General features: G+C 36.5%; 1 protein-coding gene and 1 long non-coding RNA gene across 2 annotated transcripts; both read left to right on the top strand.

The window, feature by feature from the left end:
* Window positions 1-4662: 4662 nt before the first annotated feature.
* On the top strand, window positions 4663-6738 carry LOC132096973 (NACHT, LRR and PYD domains-containing protein 1 homolog). Its single transcript, XM_059502653.1, has 4 exons — window positions 4663-4670; window positions 4729-6210; window positions 6384-6464; window positions 6663-6738. Exons 1-4 carry the CDS (start codon window positions 4663-4665, stop codon window positions 6736-6738), a joined length of 1647 nt encoding a protein of 548 aa, XP_059358636.1.
* A 111-nt stretch (window positions 6739-6849) lies between these two features.
* Window positions 6850-7890, top strand: LOC132096216 (uncharacterized). The gene is made up of 3 exons (XR_009422562.1): window positions 6850-6985; window positions 7465-7617; window positions 7813-7890. It is a non-coding gene; the product is annotated as an uncharacterized LOC132096216 (long non-coding RNA).
* Window positions 7891-17619: the final 9729 nt, after the last annotated feature.

The raw sequence follows: 17619 nt of genomic DNA, 5'->3' as shown, positions 1-17619 counted from the left end.
AAGAGAAAAGTTTTCAGAAACTTAAAGCTCTAGCAACAAATGCACCAACATTGAATTATTACGATGTCAACAAACCGTTAACATTGTCAGTAGATGCCAGCTCTGAAGACATGGGTCTAGTTTTGCTTCAAGACCAGAGACCTGTAGCATATGGATCAAGAGCGCTCACGGATTGCCAACGCCGATATGCACAAATCGAAAAGGAACTCCTTGCCATTGTATATGGATGTGAAAAGTTCCACCAATATGTATATGGCAGAGAAGTCCAAGTAGAAAGTGACCACAAGCCGCTTGAGAGCATCTTCAAAAAACCTCTGCATCAAATGCCATTAAGACTGCAACGGATGTTGCTAAGACTTCAAAGGTACAATCTGAAAGTCATGTACAAGCCAGGCAAAGAAATGCACATAGCAGACGCATTGAGTCGCGCTTACCTTGATGAACACAATGAAGACCTGCTTGAAGAGGAGCTAGAGGTAAACTGTGTCACACCTCAGCTACCTGTGTCTGAAAAGAAACTGGAAGAGTTCAGGAAAACAACAGCTGAAGATCTTAAAATGCAGAAACTGAAAGATTACATACTGAATGGATGGCCTACAGAGAAAAGTTCAGTGCACAAAGACATTCAGAAGTATTGGACTTTTAAAGAGGAAATCAGTTATGCATCAGGTCTCGTGTTCAAAGCATCAAAACTCATAATTCCAAGTAGAATGAGAAAATAAATGTTGGACAAAATTCATGAGTCGCATCTGGGCATGGTGAAATCCAAGGAAAGAGCGAGAGACATCATTTATTGGCCCGGAATGCCTGCTGAAATTGAAAAAATTATATCTCAATGTGCCACATGCAACACTCATCGAAACAGTCACGCAAAAGAACCGCTAATACCTCATGCACTGCCAGAAAGACCATGGGCAAAAGTTGGCACTGACTTGTTTCAGCACAATGGTTCTGAATATTTGATGTGTGTGGACTACTACCCCAAATTTCCAGAGATCGCAAAGCTGAATGACACTATCAGCAAAAGTGTAATCCTAGCACTGAAATCACTGTTTTCAAGACATGGTATACCGGATGTGGTAATATCAGATAATGGTCCACAATATGCCAGTCAAGAAGCGTTTTGCAGAAAACTGGGAGTTCGAGCACAAGACGTCTAGTCCGAGATATGCTCAATCTAATGGACAAGCAGAAAGAATGATCCAAACCATCAAGAGAATGCGCACAAAGTCACAAAGTGAGAATGGAGATCCATATATTGCATTGCTGGAATACCGCAATACTCCACTAGATGGCATTGGTCTGTCACCGGCACAACTTCTAATGGGAAGAAGATTGAAAACCAAACTGCCGACTTCAAGCAAATTGTTGACTCCAAAAGGAAGTAAGAAAGTTCAAGAACAACTTAAAAAGAGGCAGTTAAAGCAAAAATTGTACTATGACAAAAACACCAAGCAGTTGCCTGAGATATCACCAGGAGACAAAGTGAGAGTTCAGCAAGGACAAATCAAATAAAATGGAATCCTGCAACCGTTTTGAGGAAACATGACTTGCCAAGATCGTATGTTCTTCACACATCAGATGGAAAGATCTACAGAAGAAACAGAAAGCATCTGTTAAAGACAAAAGAACAAGAATTTCCATCAACAAATGATCAAGATGACTTTGACACAGAGTCAAACGCAAGTGCAACACTGGAGAGAGAAATAAATCCAGACACACATCAAGATTGTTCAACTGGAGGACAAATCAAACCAAACATCATCACAAGATCAGGAAGGGAGGTTAAAATTCCTTCAAGATTTAGAGACTATAAAATGCACTAACTTGAGACATCTGAGTAAATGTTTAATTACACAACAGAGTAATAATGCTTGTTGGTGTATTCCATATTGAGTATTGAGATAGTTGTTAAAGTTCCATTAAAAAAAAAGGGGGGGATGTAATGTATTCTACATGTGTAATACGTGATGACGTAAGCTGTAGGTCATGATGGTAAGCCGTGCAAGGGAAGTACGACGGAGGTACGGAAGTGATAGTGAATAAAACAATTCAGTTCAGTTGACATCTTTTGCAGTCTGAATTTATTACAAGACAAACGATAATACAAGCAATACCTTCTATATACCGTACGATAACAGCAGTTATTTTCGCCTTGCTGCAGGCCAAATTGATAATATCGAAGATGTTCTAACGTCATTTTTCGAACTTGCTGAAAATTCTCGTTGAGTTAAAACAGCGCCGTATACAGATGGAGGTTCCTGACGGTGAGTAGAGGTGTTAAATGTGATACATTTGGAATCTTCTTGCTGCGCTTTTTTCCCGCCAAATTTACGATCTCTTACAATCTCTTTACAAACTTGCAGTCTGAAGCAAATGTAATGAGATGATAAAACAAAGGTGCACACGTTAATGAAGCCTCACACCGCATTAATATCATGCAGGAAGCAAAATCTGATAAGTATTGGTTATGCAAAATCGTCAGAGCGGCATACCTATGTTATCTCGATTGACCTTTATGGTTTTTTGGTACAGATTTTAATTTTAGTGACCAAGCAGTTAACAACCCTGAATATAAGAGGCGGAGAAAAAATCCTGAACCTCAGAAGCCATCTGATGGTATTGACTCTCTCTCTCTCTCTTTTTTTTTTTTGGCTTATAAAGTGACTTAACTTGAGTTTTGTTTTTGTTACAGTCAACATGAAAATGAATGTTTTCTATATTATTTATTTTCCATTGGTACTGTAAAATGTAATCACTTTAATTACACCAAGCTTATTTAAAACTTTCTCAGTTTTAGAATGCCTTCATGCTGCTTTTTAGTTAATCTTCAATTTTCTTGACATGAACTGCCATAATTCTTTTTAAGTCCACGAAAAACACCTAGCATTGTTGCCACCTACAGTTCCCATTAAAGTAAGTAGAATTGTATTTTCTGACCATTCCTCCATGCAGAATTCTTTTCTGAGTAATATTGGTGGTCTCTTGCATGTACAGCCTGTTTCTCGTGGGGCTTCTTCCTTAATAAATTCTTGTTTAGATCAATTTATGTACTGATTGCAGATGATATATTTATTGGTGCACTTGAATCTAATTTTATGCACTTATAATTGTAAAGGTGTGATTTATTTTCTACACTGGAAATTTCTGTTCCTGCTTTTCTAATTGTTAAAAATGTACATTCTTCAGCATTGTCTTGTCATTTTATAATATATATTTTTTGCATTAAAAGATGGATTCACAATCACATCTTGTCGGAATTACTGTGATTACAAGATTCAACCTCTAAAACACATTCACTACCTCATAAACTAATGCAAGATTATCCAGAAAATAAAAAAGACATACAATAAAGTTTAATGCAGCCAGCACAGAGATGGATACTAATACGAATCTAATGTTTAATATCCCGCTAAATAAAATAAAAGTTATTTGTTGTGCTGTGGAAAAAGTACATTGTACTTGGTTACTTTAGGCTCATTGGAGACCATATAACCTGTCAAACATTGAAGAGAACCAAAAAGGCGATGTAACAGTGTGCACTTCTTGTACTTGATCTGCCGAACACACTCATCCCTTTTGTTTATTTATTATTTAATTTTTTTGAAGATCTCTCATTGCTTTGTAAAAATCTCGCCAGCATTGGAAGAGACTCCACATAGCCTGTCTTGGATGACCGGTAGGTCCTTATTTTGACTTTGATTTCTAGACATTGATTATGAGTATAAAATGCAATATATTTGAAGTTTATTACAGATTGGTCAAATATATCCACTGTTTGAGATTGCAGGGAGACTGACTTGATTATACCATTTGGAGCACCTCAGTTTGTGGCTGAGCTCTTTTAGTACAGTTCTCTGATTGGTTTAAGGTGCTCCCTGCTTCAGGATTATGGGCAGTATATGTCTTAACAGGAAATTTGGAAGTTACACACAATTAAAACAATATATAGTTAAATACACTCTGACAACCTCTTTGTTCATGGTAGGCCACAGTCTTAAGTAAAAGTAAAATGTTTTTTCCCCTTAAATATCTTTTTTTTTTGTAGTGAGAAAGTAATCTTTCATTTTAATTAATTTCTTGGGGTATATTGAGACAATAGAAGAAGCTGTAGGTTACTCAGTGTCTTTGAAATTGCAAGTTTTTTTCCCGCTTATTTGTGTCTTTCGTACTCTATAGTTGTCTCTGCAAATTAAACTGGCAAACGGTAAAGAAACCGTTTTAACATTTAAAAAAAGGACACACTTCATCAGTTTGCAGTGTGGATAAGTTATTGGTGTGAGTTTGATTTTATACATTTATCACAATGATCTCTCACTCAACTTGATTGACCCAAAATACCTTCATTGTGAAGTCCTAGTGCTCTAGCCTGACTATATGTGTGTCCTATATATTTATTTACTCCACACACAAACATCAGGTGCATATGTAAAGCCCAGTGACCCCTCTGAACGAAAATATAGGAAGAGACCGAGAAAAGTCTATGAGAAACAAGACATCGGTATGGACACTTTTTCTACTTGCTCTGCTAATCGCACTTTTTCTAAAAATAAATGGCAAAGATAAATAATCATTGTAATTATATTGCTGGGTAATCAACTCATTGTCCTTTAGGAGCTGAGGATATTGTACAGCGGCATAAGCTTTCAGTGAAAAGGAAGTATGAGAGTGTATTGAGCTTCCTGTGTGGTGAACAAGAGTCCTTTTCTGCCCTGTTTACTGAACCAGTGATTATGCAAAAAAAAAAACAAGTGAAAGTTTTAAGAACATCTGTTTGTCTGAATTGTTTCAGTTTTATGGTCTAAGTACCATAATCCGAGGCGACTCTGGCAGTGGTAAATCCATCATAGCACAGAAGATTATGTTGGACTGGGCATCTGACACAATTTCTCTTAGACGTTTTAAGTTAGTTTTCTATCTGAAGTGTGAGGAGCTGATGTGTACTTCTAAAGAGATGAACATAATTCAACTCTTGAGCTACAGCTGTAGCTTAACATCAGATGAGATCTCACAGATGTTACAGCAGTCACCACAGAAGATTCTTTTCATCATTGATGGATTTGATGAGCTGAGACTCACGCAGGACATTTATGACATGTCAGCACACACTAATCCACTTCAAAAAGCTCCACCTGAAGTTATTCTTTGTGCCCTCTCAAGGGGTAACATCATGCCAGAGTCCTTCCTGCTGGTCACCACCAAAACTAAGGACACAGTAAACAAGCTGCTGAAAGGACAACCCTGTTTCACTGAGATAATGGGCTTTTATGAGAAGGAGGTGGAGAAGTACTTCCAGAAGTTCATCTTCATTAAAGCATATTATTCTGTGATAGCGAATGAAACCCTTTTCTCTGCCTGTTCCATTCCCATTATCTGCCGGATCATCATTGAAAGGGTAAAATTTGGTGCAGTAACAAACAAAGTAAAAACCACCACCTCCATCTACGCTGACTTTGTGTCAACTCTACGAGAGCATCACTGCCAGGGTTTGAGTCAGCCTGCACTGACCCTGCTGAGGAGTCTGGGTCAGCTGGCAGAGAGAGGCATGCTGGAACAACAAGTGCTGTTTGATGAGAAAGGCTTGCATGAAATGGTTTTAGACCCTGCTTACAGTCCATTCCTGTCCAAGTTACTCTTTAAAAGAAGAATCTGGCAGGAGACGATGTTCAGTTTCATGCATCACAGCTTTCAGGAGCTCTTCACTGCTCTGTACTACGTCCTTCTGGATGAAGAACAGTCCCAGGAAAAAGTAAAAGAGCTGCTTCACACTGTAGAGAGAGGATGGGCTTTGTCCTTTTGGTCTGATAGAGACTTTTCAATGGCAGATGTAGAAGCAAGACATGCAAAACTGCTGCAACCTGTGATTCTGTTCCTATGTGGTCTCTGTAAGAAAAAATGTATCCCATCATTCTTTGAAAAGCTCAACGTGGCCCTTTCAATCAGCGTAGAAACCCAGCTTAAGGAATGGATCATTCAGTGTTCACAGAGATATCAAAATGAACACATGCTGTTCATTCTCCATTGTCTCTATGAGCTTCATGATAATTTGATTTTGATAGATCTCTCTTATACTCCACTGAAAATGACAGACTGTTGGGTGTTGAAGTACTGTTTACAGTGCTGTGAACACATCAGAGACCTGAAACTCCATGTAACATCTGATAATCTGAAGATGCTCCTGCCTGACCTGTCCCGCTGTAAACAGCTGTGGTGAGTGAAATTCAGGCATTAACAATCTTAACAGTCTTTCCCAACCTTTTAAGATTTACTATCAAGACTTTCATGTCACCATGCAACACATGTACTGAATGCCAGTCCTAAACTGCTGTGTTAGGATTTCTTAAATAAATACCTGATAAGCTGTCTTCTTTTTACCTTCAAAGGTTAATAATGGATCGCATTTCAGACGATGTTGTTTGTTTGATCACAGCCTCTGGTGGAGGAAAGAGTCTGCATAAACTGATGTAAAGTGTATTTCATTTCGAATAACATTTAAAAAAAAGAAATCCATTATTGCTGTATTTAGATATTCAGTATATTTCATGAGCTTGATGTAATATATAAATTGATTACCAGTTGGAGTAATGCATATAAGTGTATATATATATATATATATATATATATATATATATATATATGTCTTTCTTTATTTTAATTGCCAGTATAAAGCTGCTTGAAAACAGTGGAACTGTGTTCTGCCCAGAGATTGTGTCCATCAAAAATAAAGATATCACATAAGAAGAAACTCACTACCGACATCATTTATCTAACTTGTTACATACTGAAGTGTAGTTTCATCCTACACTGTAGCTACACTAATGTTTGTTCATATCTCTCACTGCTTCAGGTTGTCTGTTTGCTCATCAGTGGTCACAGAAACATCATTAAAGACAGAATTTACTCTAACATGTCCAAACTCATTGATTTCCACCATCAAGTGGTTGAAATCACAGAATGAGCGGGCTATGTACAGTTACAGTTATTTGTGAGTGGAGGCTTCATTCATTCTTTTTTTCAGATAACCCTTAAGAATTGCTGTCATTTCCATCATGCTGAGAATTTTAGAAAATAATTATATTTTTCAGACAATGTTATTTGGTTCAGTTGATGTAATTGACTTGACAGTGTGCATCTCTCCCAGAGCAGCAGGGTGATGATACACTTTTTGAACAAGGCTGCTGGGTAGTGTGACTGAGTGCTACTTGGGCACTTGGCCATACAACAAATTTCTATCTAGATATTTTGGATGGGTTGTGGGCCCTGTGTTTCATCTGGTTGCCCATTGACAGCAACATTGTCCAGCAACATTGCTTAAAAAGTTGCCCCATGTATCATCACCTTTTGTAGAAAATCAATTTATTTCTTTCATTTAATTTTATTTTGATTCTTAGATGTAGATTTTTAAGCTTTGTGCTTGAGAACCAGCATGACACAAATATAAATTAGTTTTTTGTTGTTGTTTAGTGGTCTTGAAGAAGAGGAAGTTCGTCTATTGATGTTCCTGAAAACTCTGACTGGTTTGAAAAAAGTCTGTCTGCAGCTTTCAAACCTGACTAACAAATTGGCCAAAAACATCCTGTATCTCATTCAGGACTGTCCCAGTCTGATTGAACTCAGGTAACTCAACATCTGGCCATTAAAATAGGTTTGATTCAGTTTTGTTATTACTTGTGTACATCTAAAATAACTTTTTCCACTTGATTGAAATATTAAATATCATTACACCTTAGGTTTTCCCCACTCATTGACCATGTAAACCAGAAGCTCTTACAGTTTAAAACTTATGTAAATTTGTTACAATGTATTTTTCAGTTTAAATATCAGAAAAAGCATCCTGGTGCAAATCCAGTCCCTGATGGAAAAATTAAAGCACATAGGTTGGACTCTGACTGTGTAAGATTTTATTATACATTTCATTATATTTTCTTTCATTTCGATATGGACATTATTTTTCTGTAAATATAATGAATAATTTTGCAGGATAGTCATTGATGTTGAATGTTATTCTGATTAGCTGGAGGACATCCCTGTTTATACATCCAGATGTGGAGAGATTCACAAAGGAGGAGGTGAAGATAAAGAGAGAAGAAAAGGAGAGTAAATGTAAGCAAAATGTTTTTACTTTATTTATTATTATATATATTTTTTTTTATATAATTCATAATCCTGTCCATTGTCCTAAAAATGAGAAGATCCAAAAGTGGTGATATTTTTTTTTTTCTGTGATAAGTTTTCTGAGACTTATTACTGTTGTTTAAATTATTTTTTTTAGTTCCTAATTAAAGTTATTGGCCAAATGGCATGTATATGTTTTATTTGCTTTTATTTATTAGTTCAATTTAATTAAATGGTTTAATTAACAAACCCGTTTTTACTCTTAATTAGGACTCAGGTTTGTTTTAATTTCAGGATTGAGAAAGCAAAATATCATCTCAGCGTGATTATTCAGTTTTGAGTTTTCAACTGAGGTGTAGAATTGAAGGCAAATAATAATAAGTTTTCATTTAAAAATTCAGTGTCTTTGTTTTCAGTGTTTTTTAAGTCACAGAGTCATTTTAAACAACTATACTGGACATCAGCATTTGGTTTTGAACAAAAAATTCAATATGAATCGATTTTCTTAAAACTTTATTTTTATTTATTTATTTATTTATTTTACTTTGTTTTTCCCTTGTTCTTAATGGTCTTTAATGTGTTTGAATTGTGTTTTGTCTAACAGTAGAAGAAGTTTCAGATTATGTGTCTCATACGTCCTTAAAGGTTGAATCACCTACTGAACAATCAGTGAGTAGCAGCTGTGCTGTTAAGGATTTCTTTCTTTCTTTCTTTCTTTCTTTCTTTTTCTTTTGTTTTTTTTTGCCAGTGCACCTGTATTTAGTTCAGCAATATGCTTTCAAAAAGCTTCCAAACCATCTCCAGACTCATTAAATTATCACAAAAGTATCAGAGTGAATATTTACCTTTTCAATAATAGTACTTTGAGCATAAACTATTCCCTTCGTTTCTATACTTCAGTTTTTAGAAGCAGAAGTGTTCACACCTGAACTTATTCAGAGAGGTGATGAGGAAAAACACAAGAATACATACAGGTATTGATGCATACACTATTGTTTTTATTTTATGCCTAAACTATTGAGTTAGACTGTGTTTTTTAAATAATAAAAGATGCAGGTGGTTATGACTTAATATGAAAATTATTACTCTGTCCTTCAGGTATCTGTGTGCACATGCTGGTCAGTTTCGTTGCAGTCTGACCAATCTTGTGTTTGTGATGGAGGGTGAAGGAGAGGTGCTGTATAACATTGTCTCTTAAACCCCCGTCTTTTGGATGGTTTGGGTCAGATGAAGCCTGCAGGACCCTTGTACAACATTGACTGTGCTGCAGGTTCAGTCTCACAACTGCGCCTTCCACACTGTGAAATATTCACTGGTATGTTTATTTCTATGTACTAAATGTTTCACAGTGGTTGACAATTATAGAACTCAATTTACATATCAAATTATTTGAAATTGCAGTTATTTGTAGATATCCATGAAAATAATCAACAATGTGCAAAGGTCATGAATTTTACCAAATAAGATAAACGTTTTAAAAAAAAAATCTTAAATGTATTTTTCAGAGAAAAATAAGGACGGTTTGGCTGTGGCACATTTGACTGGTGGTAATATAGAAATGATACAGCCACTCAGAGTGACAGAAACTCATGTGATCATTGACATCAAAGACCTCTCCATATTTGGAGTAATAAAAAAGATATTTTCTGGTTCCCCCATTGTTGCCCAAGTGTTGCTGTTCCTTCGGCCTGTAACTGTTGAGCTGAATCAGAAAATACTTAATGTCCACTTGCTTCCAGGGAATGTCCCAGTATCAGAGGTACTGCAATCTAAACGTATTGTTTATTTGTGCTGACTTTTGTTACTTTGTTTAACAGAGTATTCTAACAAAACTTGAATAGAAAAAAAGTTTCAAAGCTACTTTAACAAATATTATGATTTTTTTTTGGTATATCTGTACTAGGCTTAATGTCAAATTTTTGTATAGCTTTGACACATTCATGAGAAAAGAAGTATCCTTCATTCATTGATTTTCAAAGAAACACCAGATCCAAACACAGACAATAGAATGCAACATTGCATTCGACCAATCATCAGATCTCTTAAAATAGTTTGCATTCAATCCTGCTCAATTTGCTCCATTCATACAGCATCACTGCTGCCATGATCACCTGAAAATGTTATGCTTAGCACCAGCTTAATTAGCATGTGACATTGACGCCTGCTTGAACTAGATTGTAGTTGGACAAGTGAAAATTATGCCAGGTTTTAGTGCTGAAATGCATTGTGAAAGTAACTTTTTTGACCTCACAACCCTTCCCCTCTTTCTTCAGGTCCAGCGCTGCCACCAGGATAAAACATATATTGAGACAAGTTCACAATGTCATCTGTTTCCTGGCAGAAAATACAGTCTGTGTTGTCAGCCAGAGGACTGTGAAGTGCAACCAATGGTAACATTTTATTTAATTGAAAAGACATGTACTTTATACATAGACCGCACTCAAATTAAATAGCTAAATTTTAAGTGTGCTATATTAGATATTCAGCACACTAATATTAGATAGTTGATATACATTAGTTTTGGGTATTGACAGATTTCTTGAATAGTTGATTCCAATTCAGAAGCTCATGATGGAGTTTAAGTGCCCCTATTATTGATTTTTTTTAATTACCCTTTTAATTACCCTTTACCCTTTTTTCTAAGTCAATGAAAACATGCTGCAAAGTTTTAAATCTGAAAGTGAGTTGTGTATAAATTAATTGTCGATCAAAAGGAGGAGTTGAATCATTTAAACGAGCCATTTTTTAAATGAATCCCAAGCAGTTTCATGTTGACGTCAACATGAAATATTAACATATTGCCTCCCCACTTGTTGGTCTTTTTGTGTTGTTCTGAAACACAGATTGTATAAAAACAGGTCTGAATGAAAGTGCTAATGCACTAGGTTCTGCTTTTGGAGCGAAAATAGCAGTTTCCGCAGTAATGGTTATACACAAAGCAGCACTGCTTTCACAAACTTTATCAGCATTACAGGGATGATGAAATGAAAATAAGACCAATCGGACCAATCACTGAATAGCAGATGCAGAATAGCATCATGCAAAGGAGGGGTTTGGAAAAATGCTGTTGGAGTCTCCCAAAATCAAACTATGAACCTTTCATTACCCATAATAGGTGCACTTTAAATCATGATCAATCTTGATTTTTGATTCGGTAATAAAAAATTCTCATTGGGTACATTATTTTTTTATAGGTTAAAATTAACAATAGAAATACTGCATCTAATTTTATATATATATATATATATATATATATATATATATATATATATATATATATATATATATATATATATATATATATATATATATATATATATATATACATGATAATATATTTATGATAAGCCATACTTCAAAAAACTGTCCAGCTCTAACCTCCTAAACATGACCATAGGCATGAAAATCTTATATGCTTTAATAAGTTTTAACAGAGTATGTTGTGTTATACTGTTGGTGTTCTTTTTTCAGTGTGAGATTTTTGAGTGTAATAATTTTGGCCAAAACTATCATCCCGTGTTTGAAGTGTTTCTGGATGTAAACATCAAGGAGGTCAGATTGGGTGTTTTTGATGTAGATGGGAATGAAGTGTGGAACAGACGGCGAATCCTTCTTACAGGTACTCATGACTTCATTTTTTCCCCTAAAAGTTGTTACACATGCTGCTAACATAAAGTAGTCAACTATACTTAAAGGAAGCAATACAGTGTCTAAATAACAATCAAATTATGCATTTATTTTGTGATCAGCAATATTATGTAATATGACACACAATAATGATCTCTGTTGCAGCATTAAACAGATAATCTTAAACCAATAAATACAAACCAAGAACAATATATATATTACTGGTTCATTTGCATGAAAAGTCCAAACATTTACATCCAAGTATTGACACTTGAAATGGATTGTAGGCTTGGGCACAGAAACAGTATTTGTTATGCCATTAAGTAACAAACGTTTGTTTATGACTGGTATTTTTCTGTGATTTATCAGTGATCTCCTATATGTTTTTGTTTTTAGCACCAAGTCAAGGTGTAGAACCTCCTGCTCAAAGGATCACAGGTTTGACTTCAATGCAATGAAAGCAACATTTAATTTGTTTTACTCCTTTTTATTTGTTTTAATTTGATCTATTCCTTTGACTCTTTTCAGGGTTTCTGTGTCTCTTAATTTGTTTTTTTCTTACACATATTAAGATCTTAAAAAGGTCCAAACCGCAGACATGAAAAACAACCGCAAACTTGGCAACACTGGTTCAGGGGGAGCGTCATTTACTACACAGAGCCATAGTCTACCGACAACTAACACAAAATCGCTTTCAAAATCGACAAAGAATGGTCTCCGATTTTAAAATCGATTTTGTGTAGATTGACAGTGAATTACGTCTCAGTGTAGTAAATGCCAACCAGTGTTGCCAAGTCTGTGGTTGTTTTTCATGTCCGCGGGTCGAAGCGACAAAACCAATAACGTGATATTTAGCCCCTACAATGCTAATTTTACCAAGGGAACCCTGGTCAACCCTGCCAAAAAATGTGTATTTTAGCCCCGGGAAGCAAGTTTTATCGGGGAACCTCTGGGAAACGCGATTGGGCTAGTTTTTTACTAGTTTTGAGAAGCAACTGGGCATGATTTGTTGTGAAAACCTGGCAACCCTGATCTGAACGCACGTGCTTGAGATATTACAAGAGCGTCTTTACTGATGAGATGCGCATGAAAATCGCATTCGATTTTTTGCACAGCCCTAACGTGCAGGAACCCTGTTTTTCACACATATTCTTGAAAAGTACCTTGAAGTAACTTGAAAGAATAACTTTAAATTGTATTTTGTTTTCCATCAGAAACTGAATTTGTGAAAAAAAACAGAAAGAACCTGATTGAGAGCGTTTCATCGGTGATGACTATTGCTGATGGTCTGAAGACGAAAGAAATGATTACAAACGAAATGTACAGTACAGTTTATGCTGCAGAACCACGACAGGAGAAAATGAGACTGATGTTCTTGGATGTTCTTGACCCTGGAGGAACTGCTGTAAAAGCAGAATTCTACAGACTGCTGAAGGAGAATGAACCTTATCTAGTTGATGAACTGGAGTCTGGATCCAGCTCACTACACAGTAATGCTGAGAAATCTCAGCCAGATTGAAAGCATGTTATTTACATGTAATGACTGAGATCCATGTGCTTGTTTTCTTGATTTATTTTTTAAATATCTAATTATTCATTATTAATATTATTTATCTCTTAATAATCTATCTGGCATGATTATATGTAATGCATGATTGTTGATCATTAAAGCTTAGGTTATCAGCATTAAAAAATTCAATATGTAATTTTTGCTTTTTGCAGCACCTTTTGTTTGAAAGGATGAAAATAACTGCATTTCATTATTTCAGGTTTTCAGTCTATATCTCAGTCTGTTCAGATACAGATAGAGAAGCACAGTGAGATTACATTTATTGTAATGCATTTGTGAGAGTGCTGAGTGTTGACAGTGTTGATAATCATATATAATCTATGTCTGTCTTTAAACGATAGGGCACCTGACCCCCGCCCTCTCTGCCATCCTGGTTAAACCACCGCTCGCTCCTCTTCAACCACAGCCATCTGGATGCTGTCTCTGTCTGCTTTGCTGTATTGTTCACCAGGTTCTTGCAGGTTGCCCCTCTAACCCCAAGCATCCCCAATGCTGTCCAAAGTGACTGTCCCGGGAACCCTCTGCAACCCACCTCCACTGGTAGATTCCCAGCTCTCCAACCCCTCTGCTGGCTCTCTGAGATGAGGGACTGATACTTCCCTAGCTTGCGTTCATGTGCCTCCTCAATCCTTTCCTCCCAAGGGACTGTCAGCTCTATTAGGGTCACCTGACTTGTTGCCTGGGACCAGAGCAAGATATCTGGTCAGAGGCAGGTAACGGCAATCTCCTCTGGAAACTTGAGCTGCATTCCGAGGTCAACTCTCAGTCTCCATCTTTGAAGGTTTGTTGGTGTTGGCAGGACATTGTACATGGAGCTAAGGAGGAACTTAATTGGATGCTCCTCCATATTCCAGATGTCCTTCGAAATGAGGGATCTTCCTCTGACACTTTCCCACCGGGTCCAGCTACCTTGCTGTTTCATAGCTACTGCCCAGGCTTGTCTACTCTCCTCCTCCGGCGGTAGCGATGGGTTGGGTATTGGTAAACATAATGACCGCTCACCGCTATCAACATTTTTTGTTACTCTGATTCATGTCGTCATTTCACTCCGCAAGTAGTCCAATCATTTGTCACGACTGAGGTTCAAAGTGTATGTTTTTTTGTCCTTTGCCAATCACACCTATGATTTATTCACTGCTGTAGGGTAATTAAAATTAATATGACCCTGACCCATTTCGACTTCAACTGACTTGATTTCAATAGAAACAAATAAAGTAAAAAGAAAAAAACAGAATGTAGTGGTTTAGGTTTAACCATTCTGATAATACTGTAACAATGTCAAGGAAATTGTTCTTTGTATTAAACAGTGCTGGCCATGCTTCTTTAAAATATATATTGAAAAAAGTTGTGTCCGTTCACTACACATAGCTGTAGTTCACTGAAAAGCTAAAACAAAACAAAAATCGCAATTTTATTGCGTAATTATGAAACTGAAGAAATAATTTGCGATAATGACAGCTGTTTGTGTAGCTTCTCATTGAACTATGGCTCTGTGTAGTAAATGCAGCTCCATCTGAAAGCATGTGAAAATACCACATTTAATAAAATGTTTTAATCCAAACACACTTAATAACGTCAGTCAAGTGTTTGAAATAAATCCTATGTGAGATGATGTGGCTTCTTACACAGAATAAGGCATGCAACATATTTCATAGTATTCTAAGCAGTGATAATGACACTGCATTATACATATACTTTATTTTAATATAAAATAATAAGAAGAACTCCGACAAACCAAATATTGTCGTAGTCGTGTGTTTATCGGTCACGTAAAATCTATGAACGCAGTTAAATCTGTTCATCCAGCTGCAACGACAGGCATTTCCTGGATTTCTTCTTCGGGGCATAGAGAGTGCGAGAGCACCCTATTGCCATCATATGGAGATTTACTGCTGATCACAGAACCGTGCTTCACTGAAAGATACGCATGAAAATTGCAGCTTTGGGTTCGATTCCCAGGGAAACACATGTTAGCCAAAATAAAAAAATATTAGCATGAATGTACTGTAAATTGCTTTGGATAAAAGCGTCTGAAATGCATAAATTTAAATAACTCAGAATGCATGAAATAGGATTAGACCCCACTTTAGACCCATATTGCAGTGACAAGTTTGTTGCCAGCCACTGACAAACAGATAAGTACCGCACATGCCACTGGTAGTTGTAATTTTTTTGTTATTTTGGTGCTATTATGCACAGCATAATTAATTTTAATGATTAAATTTTAATAAATTAAATTTTGACTTTTAGGAGTGTTTGGAATCAACCTCGGCTCTCCTGGTGTGTTGAGGAAACTATAGCGACAGTGTTACGCATGCGTGGGATACTTTACTTCCTGAACAATTGCGCACCGTAGTTGTGTTGCTTGCTTGCACATTCACACGAACCCCGCCACAGTTCGGGAGCAACCGAACTCAGACCACCTTCTCCAGGTAGTCTCGGGTTCGGTACCTCAGTGTGCAGGGTCCGATGACAGCGTCCACATTAGTGATTTTTCATGCGATCCATGCCTCATTCTGCAATAAATTGCCAGAGTGAAAGCCCCCTAAATGAGCCAGCAACATGACTTGCTTTGGCAATATGCCATGTTGCCAGTACCTGAAAGCATAAATATTCTAATCAACAGAAACTAATTGGTCTTCTGTGAAAAAGGACACTTCTACATGTAGTAGCCTCTTTCCACATTTGGCATTTCGTTGTCTAACGGTCTCTTTTGCCCATTATTCTATACAGAAAATTTTTTACGTGTAATATTGAAGGGTTTCTTACATGAAAAACCCACTCCAAGTCCTCCTAAAGCATTTCTGTTGGATTGAGATTAGCACTTTAACTTGGCAATTCCAGAACCCCCCTTTTTATTTGTAGCCATTTCTTGCACATATTGGGTCTTGTTGAAAGGTCTACTTGTAATTTTGCTTACAGTTTTTATCCAGTTCTTCATGTAGAATATTTTTCTCATGTAGGCTTCATCCTTAATTGCTTACCTTCCATTTAGACCAGATTTATGTACTAATTGGATGATTTTATTGTTCCCAAAAATAATTTAGACACTTCAATCATTAAGTGGTTGAATTATAATGCTTTCTACCTGTTAAAATCAGTGAAATGGCAATCCATGACCTATATGTCCTAATATGTTGGCAAAACACTCATTGATGATCATGTATGCTGTAACTGTCAAAAATGGAAGAGAGATCATAACACTGGCCGCTTGTACTTGATGTGCATAACATATTTGTGAAATCTGACTTTGTCAAAAATGGATCTGAACAAAGATTTAAGAATAATAAACTATAAAGCACAATCTAACCAATAAATAGTATTGGAAGAGAGTTTGCTAAGTATGATTTCAAGTTATATCATTTGTTATTAAGTTTATGCAGTCACACTGAACCCCTATAGAACCAATGAGCCTGGTGATGTAAATTCATTTTGTAGAGTTCTTACTGAGTTCTTACAAGAATCTTACCAAAACACAGAGTAATATAGAACCAAAATCATTGTCTGCCCTGTATAATGAACCAGTGATCATTCAGAAAAATGAAAATGGAAGCTTTGAGAACATCAATGTGGACAAGTTGTCGATGTCATGTGGTATGACTGTCATTCTCCAAGGCGACTCTGGCATTGGCAAATCCTTCAAAGCAAGCATAGACAATCATGTTGAACGGGACATCTGAAGCTTCTAAAAATGTGTATGTAGTTTTCAATTTCAGATGTGAGGAGCTGATGTGTTTTTCTGAGGGATTAATTTAATTGAACTCTTGAGCTACAGCTGTAGTTTAACATCAGATGAGATCTCACAGATGTTACAGCAGCCACCAGAGAAGATTCTTTTCATCATTGATGGATTTGATGAGCTGAGACTAACGCAGGCCGTTTTTGACATGTCACCAAACACTGTTCCACTTCAAAAAGCCCCAGCTGAGGTCATTCTGTGTTCCCTGTTGAGGGGATACCTCATCCCTGGGATCAACCTGCTGGTCACCACCAGAACTAAGAACACAGTGAACAAGCTGCTGAAAAAACAACCATGTTTCACTGAAATCATGGGTTTCTCTGAGAAGAAGGTGGAGACGTACTTCCAGACGTTCTTCAGCAAAGAGTATGACTTTGTGAGAGCCAATTCAATTCAAGATTATTTGTATAGTGCTTTTTATGAAACAAATCATTGCAAAGCAACTTTACAGAAAATTAAGTTTCTACAAAATTTAGAAGTGGCTTATAAGTGGTGACTGTCAGTTTATGTTCAGAAAAAATATAGTCAACCAGACGATGAACACTATTAACAGCAATTATTAACAGTT

This window comes from Carassius carassius, chromosome 20 (assembly GCF_963082965.1).
Source record: "Carassius carassius chromosome 20, fCarCar2.1, whole genome shotgun sequence".
NCBI lineage: Eukaryota > Metazoa > Chordata > Actinopteri > Cypriniformes > Cyprinidae > Carassius > Carassius carassius.
This window is presented reverse-complemented; position numbering and strand designations above follow the sequence as displayed.